The sequence below is a fragment of the Ambystoma mexicanum genome, chromosome 5p (genome assembly GCF_040938575.1).
Source record: "Ambystoma mexicanum isolate Mex_15411 chromosome 5p, UKY_AmexF1_1, whole genome shotgun sequence".
NCBI classification, from domain to species: Eukaryota; Metazoa; Chordata; class Amphibia; order Caudata; family Ambystomatidae; genus Ambystoma; species Ambystoma mexicanum.
This window is the reverse complement of record NC_090930.1, coordinates 459,354,365-459,371,912: the sequence shown is the minus strand read 5'-3', so window position 1 is coordinate 459,371,912 and position 17,548 is coordinate 459,354,365. Positions and strand designations below refer to the sequence as shown.

Genomic DNA, 17,548 nt, shown 5'->3' with positions numbered 1-17,548 from the left:
GCAGCTCGTCCACACTTCCTTGTGTGTTTCTCTCTTTTGTTTTGTATCAGATATTGCCGTCCTCGGCATTCCACTTGTGCAGCTGGGACTGTTATTGTCCCATGTTTTATGGATCCTTAGATGCCACTATGTGTCGCGGACCTCCTTTCCCTTGGGGTACACATAGGGCCTCATTACACGGACGGCGGTAAGGGTTAACGGTCACCGTTAATGGCAACGGTGACCGTTAACCCTTACCGCCATACTACGAGGTCCCTTTGCGGGTTGGAGGATTTAACGCCTGCTTCTTGCAGGCGTTAAAAACCAACCCGCTAAGGGACCTCGGAGCTAATTACGGCACCGCAAAATTGCGTCGCCGTAATTAGCGCCTTCCCCATTCCCATAGAGCCCTATGGGGCAGAAATGGGAATGGGGAAGGGCAATGGCGGAAGGGGGATTTACCACCCCTCCAACCTTGGAATGGGGCGGTAAATCCCCTTTCCGCCAAGGCGGTGCCGGTAATTTACCGGCATGGTCCAGGGTGCTAATAGCACCCTGGATTACCGCCTTCCGTGTAATGAGGCCCATAGTCACAGTTCTTGCCTTAGTTGCAGGGGCCTTATGGAAATGTACTGGATTATCTGTCCAGTTCAACACCACGCCACCTCTAGTCCCGTACATGTATGCTGGGTCCGGGCTTCAGCGATCTTATAGCTGTTTGGCTTAATTCACCCAGCCGATGTTGGCCGCTAATTGCGCACTGGTGGCATCGCTCAACGCAACGGTATACGGATAGGCTTCCTGGACTACATTGTCCAGTCCCTCTTTTCAACTATGTTGGCGGGCAAGTTCTGGATGGTCACTTCTGCTCACAGGGCCTGTTTTCCACCATTTGGCAATGTGGCACACTGCTTGTCGGGTTCCCCACACACTACGCAAGGAGGCAGCATCTCAGAGGGCCTGGAAAGGGCAGCACCCAGTTGGTATATTCACTCTACTTGGGAGTCACTTTTCTCACGGGCAGCCCCAGGACGACACAGAACTTGCTCTGCTCTGTTTTCCTGCCGGTCCTGGCCTGTCCCACACACCCAGGCTTATGATAGCCCACCCCGCTGACAGCTAGTGGTATTGCATACCTCGTAATGGCCGGCTTCTTCCGAGTGCTTGTTGAGCTGGTGCGCCGCCTCTCGTGCTCGGGAGAAATTCTCCCGGCTCAGATGGCTCAACTCATGCTGCCCCCTGCGGAGGGTGCGTGGTTGCTGCTTGCGTTTATGTGGTCCACCGTCCCTCCGACCCCACATGGGCCAGACCGTGTCAGCCTTGTGAGCTGGTGTCAGGGCACTGCGGTGGAGACTGCGCAGGGCCTGCTGTGTATGCTCAGCACTTAGGTGTCCGCCTGCAATCATCCCCAATCGGCCTTGCCGCTCTCTCGCTTGTGAGCGTGGGCCGCAACAGGGGCTGGAGGGACTCCGGGAGAGAGATCTCGAGCCTCGCAGAGTTTTTGCTTGTGCTGCAGGCTTGTACGCCAAAATGGGAGCGCACACCACTCCACTTCCACCGGTACGGCCAGCTGGTCCGCGGCGTGCTGGATCTGCTCTGCAGCTTTGTTGTGATGGCGGGTCTCCACCTCCGTGGGCCCTATACAGTAATGATTTTCGGCTACACCTCCGCTCCCCAGGGCATCACGGGTCGTATCAAATGCGGTCTCCCCACCAGGATAATATGTTGGCGGGTGTTGCAGCTCTGTTACGCCCTCTGTGGGTGCTCGGCGACAGAGCCCTTAGCCACCACTCCGGGTCCCTCGAGGTGCTCGCATGCGGGTCCACACCAGTGCCTAGGTGTATCTCACTATGGGCATCCCGGGCCTCCGATGCTCCTCAGCCCACTTCGTCTCAGCTGCAGCCGCATCCCCGATGTCGTCCCAGCGTATCTACCTTACGCTCTGGGTCACGGGTGCGAAACTCCTCTCGCGGCCATCTTGATTTTCCAACCGGCCCCGCGACCAACTTTTCGGACATCCCAGCTCGGCCCCTCAGCTACCAGTTTTCGCTCAATTATGCCGTGAGTATTCAGCTCCCATCAATGTTATTTTGATGCAAATTCGAGATGTATGTCAGCCTGAAACAGAATGTATGCGGGTGTCACGGGAGCCAAGGGGACTCACGTCCTCATCGCTAGGCCGTTGGCAACACCCCCGTGCACACTTCTCTTTGGGCTTTGCCACTTCACAATCCACTCCCTTCTACAATTCCATGACCTGCTCAGACATGCCTCTGTTCCACATGTACAAAACACATTGATTCTCATGTATCATGATCCTCCGCTGCAGTGCTTCATGATGTAGACTCTGAATGATAATTCTGACATCTTGTGTGCATTAACTCAACAGGACATGTTTGTCACACTTGCTGCATGTCGGGTTAGACAAATATGCGCATGTGTTCCTGTGACTGACTGGTTCTGTGCTAGACTATGAGGACACTTTTATTACAGTGTTTGTTGGTTAGCGGCACCAGGTTGTGTTACATGTCCTTTGGTTTTGATTCCTTCTTCATGTCATATGCCACTGTCAGTGAGTGAACATTACATTCCCATATTGTGGACCCATGCATGTGTATGATCGTCCACTCCCAAAGCTTGTCTTCATCTGTTCTGCCTTTGTGAGTTTCAAGTGCACCATGGAATCCATGCACACTTTCTGGGACAGCCTAAATCAGGGTGTGTGGGGTATTGGATGTGAGGGAACAGCTGCATGTTGTCCGTAGGTCCATTTGCAGTGGTGTACTACTGGGGTGTATGTTGTTTGGTGTTGGGTGTGTGTATATGGTAAGAGTGCCTTCTTTGCTGGGGTCTAGTGTCCATGGGTATTTGAGTGATTTGCATGACATGGTGTGTGTTGCAGTTTTTTTCTGATGTAGAGCTAATGATTGACCTTTCACATCTGCCCATTCTTTGCGAGTCTGCCCTTCACTGTCACCCATTTTTGTCCTTCATGTACCACTATATGTGGTTCTTGTCCATCTGTGTTCATACTTACCCATAGGGCTCAATGGGAATGGGGAGGATGCAAACAACGGCCCATTAATGACGGGCTCGTTGTTTGCATACTGGTCTGCTCGTAGGACCCGATGAGGACGCCTGGTAAAACCAGGCATCCTCAGCGGGTCCCGCGAGGAGACCTCGTAATGGGGCGATAGAGGGATAACGGGGCCGGCATCTCTACTGGCCCTGTTATCCCTCTACCGCATACCTCGTAATACTACCAATACTACCCACCTCAATACTGCTGCTGCAAGTATCTCAAATTGCCCATGATCAGTACTCATTCTGGTTAACAGAACACCTCAAATGTTCAAACCCTCTTAGAAGACACAGACATAAACATTAAATATGTCGTAAACAAGAGGCTAAATATTCTGAGGAACTTGTAAAAGTTTAAGTGCTGGTTTCCAGGCCAGCAAAAAACAGGTGTCCTGATAACAAGTGGATGCGTGGAAGAACAGGCGTTAACACCTCAGGTACCGTTTTTCATTCGATGCTGCAGTCAAACTAAAACATTTTTACCTGAAAGGTTCATGTTGGAAGTTTATTAGCCCAACTATCAAACAGGGCACCTATTTGTTATAAGCCTTATAACAGGCATACATGGTGACAAAAAGCACTGACAGTAGGGGAAGAGTAGAGGGGGGGAAATAAGTGATTTCCATTAGGGCAAAGGAAGAAAAAGAACAAAAGTAAGCTTGGGTATTAAGTGGGCAGATGATAGAGGGCAATAACTGTGAAGACTAGTGGACAGAGCAGGGAACATAGCAAAGGTCTACAAAGAAATAAAGGATTGTAAGTGCAAAACAAAGCACCAGTAGCACATTTTATGTGGGAAATGATGCAAACGCAGTAAGGCGAGTGCAGGAGAGCTATGTGAATAGTATGGCAGCTGAAAGATGTATTAAAAGCCCATCACTTTTTTGGTTATAGTTTGTCTCCTTGTTTGAAAGAGGGTATGCCCAGACATGAATTGTCCCGGGAGGATAGCTCAGGGGCCGCGCTTAGAAACCTCTGGGTGTTTAAGCGCGTTATAAATACGTAACTAAGACAAAAAAACTATTCCCGTAACAGCGCCTCGATGCCTGCGGGCTGTGTGAGCGCTTTATAAATGTAATGTAATTAATTAATGAGTCCCTTGTCCGCAGCGCCATAGGGAATCAATGATGAGGTCCACCAAGGCTGAACCTTGTCTGGGGTTGCTTGTGTTTCTTTGCAGAGGGGATACGGCCTAGCAGTTCGGGCTGGGCTTTTCAAATTGCTGGTAGTAACTGACTGATTTGTATATGGCTTGACACCTTGTGCAATGGTACAGATTGGCTACAAAACAGTGGTGTGGAATGTTCCCCAGAGAATTGCCAGTGGTTCAGATGTATTCAAAACCTTGCACCCATCATTATTTTGGTTATAGTTTGTCTCCTTGATTGAAAAAGGGTATGCCCAGACGTGGGTCCCTTGCTCACTGCTCCATAGGAAACCAATCTGCACCTCACTGAGGAGGCCCAACAACACTAAAACACGTCTGTGGTTACTTGTGTTTCCATGCAGATGGGACCTGGCCTAGCAGTTTGGGCTCGGCTGCTACCATTGGTGGCAGTACCTGACTGACTTGCATATGGCTGGACCCCTTTTGCAATGGCACAGACAGGCTAAAAACAGTGCTGTGGAAGGTTGCCCAGAGCAGTGCAAATGGTTTAGATGTATTCAAAACCTTCCACCCATCACTGTTTTGGTTTCATCTGAAAGAGAGTCAGATAGCAGAATTAAAGATGGATGGAAAGGGAGCAAAGGCAGAAACCAAGGAGAGAAGGGCAGTAACACAAATGAGAGAAAACCAGACTCACTCTTTCATGACTAACAATTAGATCCAAACTAATTCTAACTGCCGACAAAATAGCTTTGAGACAGTTGTCCCCTGATATGGTAAATACACAAACAATGTCATGGCACAATGCAGATAAGTCTCCCTTAGTAATTTCATACATGCAAGAAAGATTGAGTGGTGCGTTTCAAATGTAGCATCCCTTTTTTTAAATTAAACTTACCACTCTCTACCACTGCTTCAACAGGCTTTTCTGAAACATGAGCCATGTGTCCAAGGATGGAAAAGATGGCAAATCCAGCAAAGATGCTGGTGCAGCAATTTGTGACACAAACTAAAATGGCATCGGAGTAGCTGTTGTTGGAGAATTTATTGTAGGATGACAGAGCTATGAGGCCACCCCAAGCAGTGGACAGGGAAAAGAATATTTGTGTGGCAGCATCCTTCCAGACCTTTAATAGGAAAAAACATTGACAAAATACATTAGGATTTTATTTTTAAAGGTGCTTCAGTGTATCCATTAAGTCTTATGTGGTAAAAGTGACCATGCTCAGAACTCACCTCTGCCTCCTGAAGTTTGGTAAAGTTCGAATTCTTTCCTATGTAGAAGTCAATTCCTTCCTGTGCCCCCTCCAGGGTGACTCCTCTGATCAGTAGTATCAGCAGGACAACATATGGAAAGAGTGCTGTAAAATATACAACCTGCCAACGAAGATACAGACACGTCGAGTGCATTATGAACTGTAACCCAGTATCCAACAATCACAACATAATCCTAAAAATCAACTACATAAAGGCTCTTACAAAATGGAGCCTCATGGAAAACCCATACCCTGAGATGGCTGTCTTTATATTTGATTTACTGTCAGATATTTCTTTCACAATGCATGCGTTACTTTGTTGCAAGCTGTGCTGTGGTCCCACCAGTTGTTTGTTTGGCCAGTGGCAGAGCAGCGAAGGGGTACAGAAGGGTGTCTGCCGCCTCTGTGGAATTTTCCATATCCCAGTGTGCCCCCCACTCTGTTCCCTTGCTCCAGAGTGAATAGGACATGTTTTGTTATGTTATGTTAAAGGTTCTCATACCCTGCACTGTTGCCAGCTGGTTGGTTTCTTGGCACTCTGGAGGATATGTGAAGCAAGGGTCGATGGGGGAGGTAAATTAGTAGGACTAACGGGGAGAAAAGAGCAAGAGAGATGTGATGGCTGTTGGCAGCTTCAGTTCGGTTGACCCCATTCGCTGAGCATAGGTGTGTTTATTCGGCTGGTAGCCACCATGTACTTTTGGGCGAGGCTATGTGTGCTTTGTTTCGTTGTTGTAGTGTAGTGAAGTGCATGCGGTTGATGTGCAGTAGAGGCATGGTTGTGTTTAGTTCAGAGTTTGAGAAGTCTAAGCAGAAGTGTTTTAGGAGGGTTTTTTAGTGCCATTACTCTATCCTACCCCCTCTGTTTCGATTGACTATGGCCCATGTACATACATTCTGGTGTGTTACAATGACCACTCATGTTGTGAGCAGAAGAGTGGGTTCCCAATAGGGCTATTCATTACTAGTACCTTTTCTACCCCGAGTGTTCACACTGAGTAGCGCCCATATCCCTTCCCCTTTAGTATATTTTGGTGTGCAGCAATTACCACCACCATGGATTTCTCCTTGGGGATGGGGGGCTTCCCTCTGCCATAAGTTCCGAGATTGGGACACCACTCTCTCCTCTTTTTCCTCTAAGGTCCTCCATCAGTCCGATTAAGTCAGACCCATTACCCTCCCACGCTTCCCGTTTGACCCTCTATAGGGAAGGGTACAGCTAGGTGGCAATCCCATTCAGGTGCCTCTCTTACTCCTACTCCACTCCTGTCCAGCCTACTCCCCAGTCCTTCATCCAATATCTGTGCCTGAACACCGGACCTAAAATTAGTGGGCTTCATTAACTGTGCCGTGGGCCATCTACTGGAACCCGCACTCGGCCACGTCCACTGCAGCATCAATCATGTCATCCAAAGCGGCCTCACCGTCAGTTATGAAGGCCTTTGTTTCCTCCTGATACTCCACTGGTAGGTGATTGGTTAGCCTGGACATTCTGAGCCAGAACTCTCTATCAAATCTGGCTGTCACTGCCATTGCATTGCCTGCTCTGACTGCCAGTGATACCGCCAAAGATATCTTTCTTCCCATGGCTTTGAGGTTCCACCCTTCCTTGTCTGGCAGGGCTGTTAGTGAACATTTACAGTTGACTTTGCTATAATCGAATGGAAGGACATCGTCCTGTGGTGACGAACCTCCTGGAGACTCAGTTCTCCTTGATTTTTCAAATAGATGAGTCTCCCATTCATCTGTCTCCTGGTCGGATCCGTCTCTGGGGAGTTCGCCCTCCAGTGGTTCATTGTATTGTATGTCTAGGAGAAATCCCTGAAAGGGATATACCTGTCATGAGGTTCATCTGAGTCGTCCTGCCAGTCGGAAACTGTAACAGTGGAAGGAGCTCTCCAGTACCGAGTCCTAAGTAGCGAGGACCTAGGTGGAGATGGAGAATGTCCCTGCTTCTGCGGTGCAACTGGTGGCAAAGTGTGCCTGGGTGATGTGCTGTGGAGTGAGCGATGTCTGAGGTGGCTACCCACTGATGGTGACCAAAGAGGAAGATGCACTGAAGGTGACCTGCTACGGGAGGTTTGATGAGCTGCAGGCGACGTGCTCCTGCGATGGGTAGAGGCCTCTTGTCTCGCCAATGGGGTTGTCAACCTAGCCCTCTGCTTCCTTTAAAATTCGCTGATGATCCTCTGCATCAATTACAACAAACATGAAATGCAAAGAACCACTGTGAATGAAATACTCCTGGGATGCAAACCTTGGGAAAGATGGTCACTAGAGATTCTCCATTTTGTTGTAAACTGGAATGCAAACTTTATTTTTCGGATTTGTTCAATGCCCTACCTGGTTACCCCGGCTCAGCGATGGATGCTTCGCAGGCCAGGGTGTATCATAGTTCCTCCAGAGATATGTTCTCCATCAGAGGTGGATTTAACACTCACCAAGCAGACAAACGGCAAGTGGGCACCTGTACCCTGCCCTACCCCCTTCCCAGTCTCTCAGAGACAAGCAGACCCAGCCCCTACTCCACATTTCCATTTCCTCCATTTCTGGGCCATTGGAGACAGGACCATAAAATGATCTCGGGGCACCAGTTAAAAAGTGGCCCACAGTAGCAAATGGATAATCATTCCTTTTGTCACACTGTTTGAACATTACCCAACGGGGAGTTGTTTGATAAAATGTGATGCAAATTGTGTATTTTAAAGAATATTTATTCAGCAGCACTGGTCAAAAATACCAGCCATAGTTAAGTAACTCATCAACTTGGGCCAAATTGTCCAAAAAGTGGCCCACGCTGACCCACAAACTGTCCCACACCAGCATTTTGCGTTTTTTTGGTTCGACCATGGGCTTATTGCCCTATAGACCAGTCTGAGCCTCAGTGGTGAGAAGGTTCGACAGACGTGCCTTCAACAAGGAAGAAGGAGCTACATGGCCACTGGGCCTATATTTAGCAGGCTGCTGGTGGTCATGGTTTGCACTCTGTAAATGTTCCCGAAGGCGCGTGCATGCTCAAAGCCGGGAGACACAGCAAAGAAGATGGAAGTTTCGGTCTGCTGCATCAGATCCCATAGGCAGCCAGGAAAACCAAGTGTCACCCCTGTCTCTCCCTTCCTGCCTGCTTGCATTGCACACTTCACCAACCCATGTTGCTGTGACCTGGACCCCAGGGGTTTAATGGCCCAGCCCTACAACCATCCCTTGCGGACCTGTCCTGATTTCGTGGCATTTCTTCACCTTTTTAGCCTCTGCTGCACCACTCCCCCTTCCGGTTCACTGGTCGATTATCTCATTCCCCTGGCACCCTCTCCCCTTTTCTAGGACTTTGTGTACCTCTCTGAAACCCCACCCCCACCCATATTCCCGACCAGCGGGGTTACTTTGGCTGGGCCCACAACATAGGTCCCCTGGGGCCATGCCCAGATGTATCTGTCCAAGCTGCACCCCTTCACTATCCGTTCCCAGGGCTTGGGGGTTTCCTTTCCCAGGCTTTGTGCCCCATACTGTAAACCATCCTCCCCTGACCCTCCACCACATAGGGGGCATCACCTTCCCTTGACAAAATAATTTTGCAGGACACTTTAGGCCTGATGACAATGGCACATCGGAAGCAGTTTGTGGCACGCACAGTTGGCATCATACAAACATACCTATTAAGGTATCATTTGTGGAAAAAGGCAGTTAGCTTAAACACAGCACAGTAAAATAACACATTAGGACTCCGATGCATTGACAGTTAGATTTTTCTTTGTGGCTTGCCTGGGTTTTTGAAGCCCTTGTACAACAAAATACATGCAGACTCCCTAATTCTTATGGTATGGCTTGACATGACTTGACATGAGAAACATCACAGAACATATTACAAAAAGTGACATACATCTTCAGTACTCTGTGGCATCATTGGTTTTAACGTTACAAGGTTTTAATGGGTAAGGCAAGAGGAGTTTGTTGTGCACTATATGAATCAACACTATTTTTTTAATATGTAACAAGGTAGCTCAGTGGGTTGAGCTATCGCTTCTGTGGTGTGTGTGAGATCTGCAGGTCAAATACTGTAATACTGGCAAGGCCAACACAGCCTTTCATCCTTCCGAGGCCTATAAATTAGTGCCAACTTTGGCTGATAATTATATGTGAATATGTTTTATGTGTAGTGGTTTGGGGAAAGCAGCATTTATATAATCAATAATGATCATTAAGCAGAGTTTTCTGACTCATGAGCGTAGATTGTATTCGATAGGAAAATGGGCTCCCAATGTTGGTAGTTTGAGATGGCATGATGTGCCCAGGATTACACACTTTGTTTAAGTTGCGAAACCAGGATTGTCTCCCACCCAGCGATGTAAGATCTTGATCACATATCTTCTCAGGTATACTTCATGTTAGTGTTTGCTAAGGTTTACTAATACAAATGTTAAATAATTATTTGTCTTGCAATGCCTTGAAAAGTACACAAATCACATAATACATTGACCTGACAATGTATTGTATATACATCATGGAAATGGGTCAAGCAAAAAAGAATGTGATATGTTTATTTTTCCAATCCTGGATGCAAGGTTTTCATGTGTAAGCCAAGAGAATTTGATGTTATGTTATGTTATGTTACTTGGAATTTATATAGCGTTCTAAATATCATTAGTATGACCTCAAAGCGCTGGTAGGTTGAATGCCCTTGGGCACCGTAGTTCAGGTCAGTAGAGAGGGATAGTGTAGTAGGGTGCGTGGGTGCACCAGATATGTGTGCAGCTGATGTAATTGTCAGAGGGTAGCTGCATCCTAGCATTAGGCGTGGTGTTGGGGATATCAGTTAGATGTGTGCAGTCTGGTGGGTGGAGACCTAGACTGGGCTTTGGCTGCGTTAGGCCTGAAGGATGCATATGCGAGCAATTAGCCGGAATGTGCTCAGCTAGCTGCGTTTTATAGGGTGATGAGGCGATCATGGGGTCGATTTCGTATGTGGACAGCCAGGACGAATTAATCAGGGGTATAGCTGTGTTCTAGTTGAATGATGGTGTCCGAGACCAGGCACATGAGCAGGAAGGCAGGAAGCAGAGTGGCATACGGACATATAGAGACCGAGGGCTGGGCTTACAGCGATAGGAGGTGATACGGATATAAAGCAACAGGAAGGTTACTGGGAAGCAGGTTAACATTTACATTCGTAATTCATCCGCTCTGTCCGTTCCGTCCGCTCTGTCCGTTCCATCCACTTTGGACGGAATGAACAAAGTGGACGGAATGAACACTCTGTCCATTCCATCCACTCCATCCACTCTATCTATTCAGTGCACTCTGTCCAGTCCAGTTACTCTTATTCAATCCATCCATTCCCATCCATGTCCGTTCACTCCACTCTGTCCATTTCATCCATTCTGTCCACTCAGTCCTCTCCAACCAATCCATCCACTCTATCCATTCCATCCACTTCGTCCACTCCATCCATTCTGCCCACTTTTATTTATTCTATCCATTTCATCTACTCTATACATTCCATCCATTTCACTCACTCCTCACATGTTGTGCACTATAGGAATGGGCAGTATATTATTAATATGTAACACGGTAGCTCAGTGGGTTGAGTGCTCACTTCTGCACTGTGTGTGTGATGTGCAGGTCGAAGACTCAAATACTAGCAAGGCCAACTCTGCCTTTCATCCTTCCGTGGTCAATAAATTAGTACCAATATTTATTCAGTGATAATTGTATGTGAATATGTTCTGTGTGTAGTGGTTTAGCAAAAGCACTATTTAAATAACCAATAATTATAATTAACTAGAGTTTAGTGACTCTTGAGAGTAGATTTAATTTAATAGAAAAAGTTGCAAACTGAATTTCTTTTATGGGCTCCCAATGTTGGTAGCTCAGGCATGATGAGATTGCATGATTTGCCAGGGGTTATACACTTTGTTTATGTAGCAAAACCAGTATGTTGTCCCAGGCAGAGATGTAAGAACTTCACCACATATCTTTTGAGATTTAATTCATATCAGTATTTGCTCAGGTTTGTGAGTCAAAAGGTTAAATAATGATTTTCTAGCATTGCCTTGAAAAGTACATAAATCACATAATAAAGTAACCTGACAGTATATATACACATTGTTATAGAAACAGGTCAAGCAAAAGAGATTATACATTTATTTTGCCCATCCTGGTTGCCAGGTTTTCCACTGTAAACCACAAGAAGTTTGCGGTGTGCAGTATATGAAAGGACACTGTATTATTAACATATAACGACTGTATAGTTTGAATGCATTACTTTTATTACATCTGTGATGTTTAATGATTTTTGACGCATGTGGGGTAAGGTCATAGGGACCTTGCATAAAATGGATCTGCATGCCATGGGAATGATCCTGTGATGTCACATCATGTGACGTCTTCCCATTGCCCATTGCCCAGGTCTCCGTGATAACCTGGGTATTAGGATGGCGAACAGATAACTGCCGTGAGGTCCCATAATGACACTGGGGGATATGAGTTATGATGACATGGTGCAAACAATGAGGCCAAAAGCCTGTGTGCTTTTACAGGTCCTCAGTCCCAAGGAGGGGAACCAAATAGAAGAATTCTCATTCTGAATTTTGTATTTGCTGGATAAGGGGAGTGCTTTTATTTCTTTTTCCCTTCTTTAAAAACCTGTAGCCCCCGGAAATACAGATGCATACATACATGTGTTGCTCGTGATTGACAGATGCGTCTTTTTTCCTGTGACCCGCGAGTGTGTACACAATTGGGAAATCTGAAATATAAAACACCAGCCATGCAACGTGTCTCTATAGCCCTTAGCAGGATTCTCATTTTTTTCTTTATGTATAGTTTGTGTCTATGCTTTGCGGCACTGGGTAGGATGTTGTGGTACTGGGGTTTTCTAGAGACTTTTAAAAAGTAACAATGGTTTTCATAGACTGGCAACTAGCTTCTAGAGTCCTATGTATTGTTAGCAAATCCTTTAAATAGCTGTCTGTGACCTGTGGCTCTCAAGGTGTTTTGTACTACAAGCCCCATGATCCCTCACCATCAACTATCTTGGGCATGGCTGATGGGAGCTGTGGTCCAAAATATCTGGAGAGCCTCAGGTTGCCTTAAAAGATGCATTATATGAGAGCGATGCCAGGGCTGCCGCCATCACTTTTACTGTGGTTATCTATGTTTTTTCCAATGCATGGTATGTACCGTGTTTGTCTGTGGGGTAGAGGAGAGGCCACAGGAGCCCCGACTATGTACAATGGTGAGGGCATGCTGTAGAAAGGTTCCACGGGGGCATCTACGAAATCTTTGCAGAAGGATTTTGCAAACAGCAGAAGGTAATCACGTTTATCTCCAGAAAATGGTTTGAAAAAAAGGTTTTAGTGAGCTGAAATGGTTGAATGTGCCATTGTCCTGCACATGCCCTAAGCCTATTGTTAAAGGAGCCCACGCGACATGGCTGGGATGCCTTAAATTCTGAGAGCTTCCCAAAGGGGGCGCTCTGGATCCTGGCTGGATTCAAACTTCCCGCCGCTCTCCAAGCTACACTTAGGAAAAAAGAACATGGGAAATAGCCGTCCACGGGAACTGGGGACACCCCCGCTGTCTCTACACTATGGAGAGCCCTGTAGCCCTTTGTTGAGGGAGTGTACCCCAGAATCAAGTCCCAGGGGTGCAGGCCTGCACGCACGCTTCAGTGAGCTCATTCCCATCTGCACCCGCGCTCCTTTTAATTGGCTGCGCGCTGCTTTTTATGAACTAGGCATCAATGGGCATGTGGGGCTTGGGCGGGCACCTGGTGCTTACCCTGCCATTGCGCAGTCCCGCGAAACCGCCGAGCGTTGTCTACTGCGGAGACCCTTGCAGTCCGCTATACAAAAGCGTGTTGCACTAGCGCAATCCCCTGGGAGAAGGCTTGGGAAATCGGGCCCGTAGTCTCCCAGATAATTGCGTCGCTTCCCAGCCCCGCGCGCGCCCCTGAGACGGACGCCCGTGAGTGCAGCCAGCCTGAGCCAGCCTGGAAAGAAACACGCCACCCACACCCACCCGGCTGCTTCTTCAGCGCATCCCCTGAACAGCGAAAGACCTGCTTTGTTCGTTTCGGTACTGGCAGGTTCAGATGCGATCAGCAGGATGTCTCGACGCCGAGTAGATTCCGCGACAGCAGGAGTCAGGGTCGAGGGTGTCCCAAATGCAGCGAACACGCACAGGTTTGTTACCACTGCAGGGCAACTCGGCAACCGCATGTATTCCGGTCCCAAAGCACACGTCTCACTTCAGACCTGGGAATGTCAAGTGTACGAATCGTGTGAGAGTGCCGAGGACACGGGATTAGCAGTAAGCAAGACGTTGGGGACAGAGCAAGGTTCCTGTGTAGGCTGGTCAGTCCACTGGATGGCCCAGGCACGCTTCCGAAGGCTTACGTACAGGATTTGGTGAAGATGCTGAGAATAGTTGTTCCCACTATTCTAAAGGGTCGAAGCGCCAGTACAGGCCTTCTCGTTCGATCAAAGGCAGAGGGGTCTCACAGGACTACAGCAGTGCAGGGTGCCAAACCTTCAGCGTGTCACCAGCGATTCCTCGACTCAGCTTCTTAGTTGCAGGATACTTGGCTCCTTATCCTTTGTTCGTGAGAACTCAGGAGATGGACATGGTAGTGGTGTTTCCAGCCTCCTCTTATCCAGAGCTCCCTTCGCACCAAAACGGAGAGGACCCAATGGGAGATCTGCTCACAAAACAGTCACACCATACGTGGACCTATCACGGACCACGGTGGTCCCAGGCATTCAAGACACTCTAGACTCTCTGGCACCCAGGGTGTGTATTGGGAACAGACATCCCAGCCCACATCCTGGAGGCACACACAAGGCATGCAGAAGCCTGCGAAAGCGTTGTGTTTCACGGGAAAGTGCATGACCAAATAAAGACTGCCCCGGGTCGGCTCGACCTGGGGGAAGGTGAAGGGGCAAGACGGTCAGCGGACAGGACAAAGAACCTCGTGGCATGGCCATTTTGGAGGCCAGGCCACCCATTTGGGCCAAACGCGGAAAGCGTGGTTAACATGGCAAAAAGGGGTTCAAAACACAAAGAAACGATAGCTGCCACCAGGCCCGTCCGTGACACACTTGCACATTTCATGATAAGTCCAGCGAGAGTTTCTAGGGCCATTGGATGACTAGAGACCCAAGAGTGTGGTAATGTAAGTTACGGTGCACTCTTGTTTCATGTTGCTCAAAAGCTGCAACATGAGGAAAGGACTAAGGGAAATGAAGTCTCCTGGTACTGACTGTCTTAAGGGCATGTCAGTTTCCCCGTAAGAATGGAGTGAAAGCCCAGAGGAGTGCGGCGGAAGGCTGCGCTTCTCCGGCAAAGTCTAGATCAGGGTGTAAAACAACAGCAAAACGTTTGGGGGTTGCCACATGGAAAGAAAATTACCTACAATCATAAAATCTTTCCTAACACCCAGCACTTGTCTGCACTTACCCTGCACTTGCCACCAGCTGGCTCTTATTATTTATCCTGTTATTCTACTACCCCTGTACTGCACTTCCCCTCTCCCTTCCCCTTGCATTTTCCCTTCCCCTCTGCCCATGCACTTGCACGATCTGGATGACACCTGGCCCAGTAAGATCGTTGTCTGTCTTCCCTTTGTCCCCCCTCCCTGCCTCGTCGCGCCTTGAAACACTTGTGCATAGGCACGTTACAAATGCCATATCATATCATATCATATCACCGATCAGACCCTGGCTTGGCTGACCTCTTTCCGCTCTGATCGACTCTCCCAGGTCCAACTTGGGTCCTTCCTCTCCCTGGCTGTTCAACCAATACTTGGCACTTCTCGGCCACCGCATTGCCGCTCTCTGCCCCAACTTTCAGTGCTATTCGGATGACACTCAGCTCATTTTCAGGCTCCCTTCCGCCACTGCTTCTCCTCTCATTTCTGACTGTCTGCTATCTAGGAGTGGTGTGCCGCCAATGATCTCTGCCTTAATGCCAGTAAGACTGAGATTCTCTTCATCGGCACACCTGCTCCCTCTTTTCCTGTCACTCTCTGGCCGGCCTCTCTTGGCCCTCTTCCTGCTCCCACCTGTGAGGCTAAAAACCCTGCGGTTATCTTTGACTTCACACTCTCCTTCTCGGACGTCTCTAAGAAGTCACACTACCACTGCACCTCCTCAGAGGTATTCCTCCTTTCCTCTCCTTCCCCCAGAAGCTCACTGTCCCCAGAGCTCTGGTTCTCTCAAGGCTGGACTACTGCAACAGCCTCTGTTTAAATCTGCCTGTCTATACTCTCCACCCTCTGCAACTCATACAAAACAGGACTGTGAGACTTGTCCTTGGTGTTAAAATCCCAGGGATGGTATGTCTCCAGGACTGAAATCCCTGCACTGGCTCCCAGTGGCTGCGAGGATTAAGTTCAAAAACCTCTGTATTGTCCACAAGCCTTCTGGGGCTTGGGGACTCTATACCTTCAACTCTCTCTTTGTAAATATCTTCCTTCTCGAGCTCTTTGCTCATCCGCCTCCAACTCCCCCAGGGTCAGTCACTTCTACGAGCAACAAGTTGGTGGTAGATTTATTTTTTCGGCTGGGGCCTCCCTCTAGAACAGCCTCCCGGCCTCTCTGTCGCGCTCTGAAACACTTGTGTACGAGCGCGATACAAATAAAATATCATATCATATCATATCATATCTGAAACTTGAGGAGAACCATCTCTGGTTCCGGAAGCACCTCAAGACCTTCCTCTTTGCTTCTGCTTTCTCTCTTCCTCTCCCCTGCTGAACTCCTGGCTGAAACTCAAACTGCACTGGTCACCTGGCTACCCTGTAATCTCGGGCCGAGGTCCCCTCCCCGCCAGTTTCACTCCTGTGCTGCCCCCCTGGCAACCCTTGCACTTGGATGCTGTTTTCTGTATCCCAACAGTCCCCTAGCAGCACTTGACACTTGATGTCTGCACTTACCCTTGCACTTGCCACCATCTGGCCGTACTTTTTATTTATTGTTTTTTATTTATTTTTACTGTTGATCCCATGTACTGCACTACGCCCTCCTTCCCCTCGCACTTTTCAATTCCCCCCTCCCCTGCATTTGCGCGATCTCAATGTCACCTGGCCTACTAAGATCGTTGTCTCTGTCTTCCTTCTCTTCCCCCTCCCTTGCCTCGTCACGCCTTGAAACACTTGTGTATAGGCGCGTAATAAATGCCATACCATATGATATCATGTTCACAAGGCCCCCATTTTTCTTCGTTTATCTTTTTAAGACTTGCCCTGCCACGCACCCATGTGTGTCAGTCATCAAACATTGGATCCAACTAACCTTCTTAGAGCCATTTTTCTAGGCAATTGTGTGGTCTTTATAAGCCACTTATATCCTTAGTTTTCAAACAAGTTCATTTCCAACATTAGTTTCAGGCTTGATCATCAACGTTACGATCGGGAGCACAGCCTGCTCCGGGAGCCCAGCTGTCTCCAGTTAGTCAGACCCCTAATCAGAGGTAAATATAATAAAGACAACTTAAAAAAATATAACTTTTGTCCTGAAAGTAAACCATTGTGTATGTGTGACCGCAATTAACTCCGCCCACCCTAAGCTCCGCCCCGATGACTCACCTAGCTAGGGCCCTTTGTCATGTGCTGCCCAGTGGGCCCTTTGCCTTAAATATGCCACTGTTCTCAATTCCCGAATCTTAAGGTGCAGGTGAGCTGAGAAACGCTATTTGCTGCAGGACTTATGTTTTGCTTTATAACTAGCTTCTCTTAAATCGATTTTCTGGCGTATGGAGAGCCATTTGCAGGCTTTCCTGGTAGTGGAAATGTGCTCTCGTCTGGGAATGTTGAGGGCTGCGCGCAGAGCGTTATTCTGTAGTACTTGTAGTTTGTTGAGTGCGGATTGATTGGCACCTAGGTACAGGCTGTTGCAGTAGTGCCGTCTGGATTGTATGAGGGTTCTGGCGAGGGTGAGGCAGCAGTTGGCTGATAGGAAGGGTCTACTGGCCCTAATGAACTTGCCGGTGTATGCAGAGGCTGAGACAATCATATTGGTTTGTTTGGAAAGGTTGGTGTTGGCATCCAGATAGAAGCCGAGGGTTTTCACGCTTTTGGCAATAGGGATGGTGTCACCATCAATCGTGATGTTATTGTAGCTGGGAT

General features: G+C 48.2%; 1 protein-coding gene across 1 annotated transcript in view; it reads right to left on the bottom strand.

The window, feature by feature from the left end:
- The window catches only part of LOC138481016 (sodium- and chloride-dependent neutral and basic amino acid transporter B(0+)-like), an 839,328-nt gene that overhangs the window by 228,274 nt on the left and 593,506 nt on the right, over window positions 1–17,548 (bottom strand). Inside the window, exons 7-8 of the mRNA XM_069612864.1 lie at window positions 5,405–5,545; window positions 5,067–5,295 (exon numbers count right to left, since the gene is read on the bottom strand). Of these exons, the coding sequence (XP_069468965.1) occupies window positions 5,067–5,295; window positions 5,405–5,545 (370 nt within the window). The remainder of the gene's footprint in view (window positions 1–5,066; window positions 5,296–5,404; window positions 5,546–17,548) is intronic.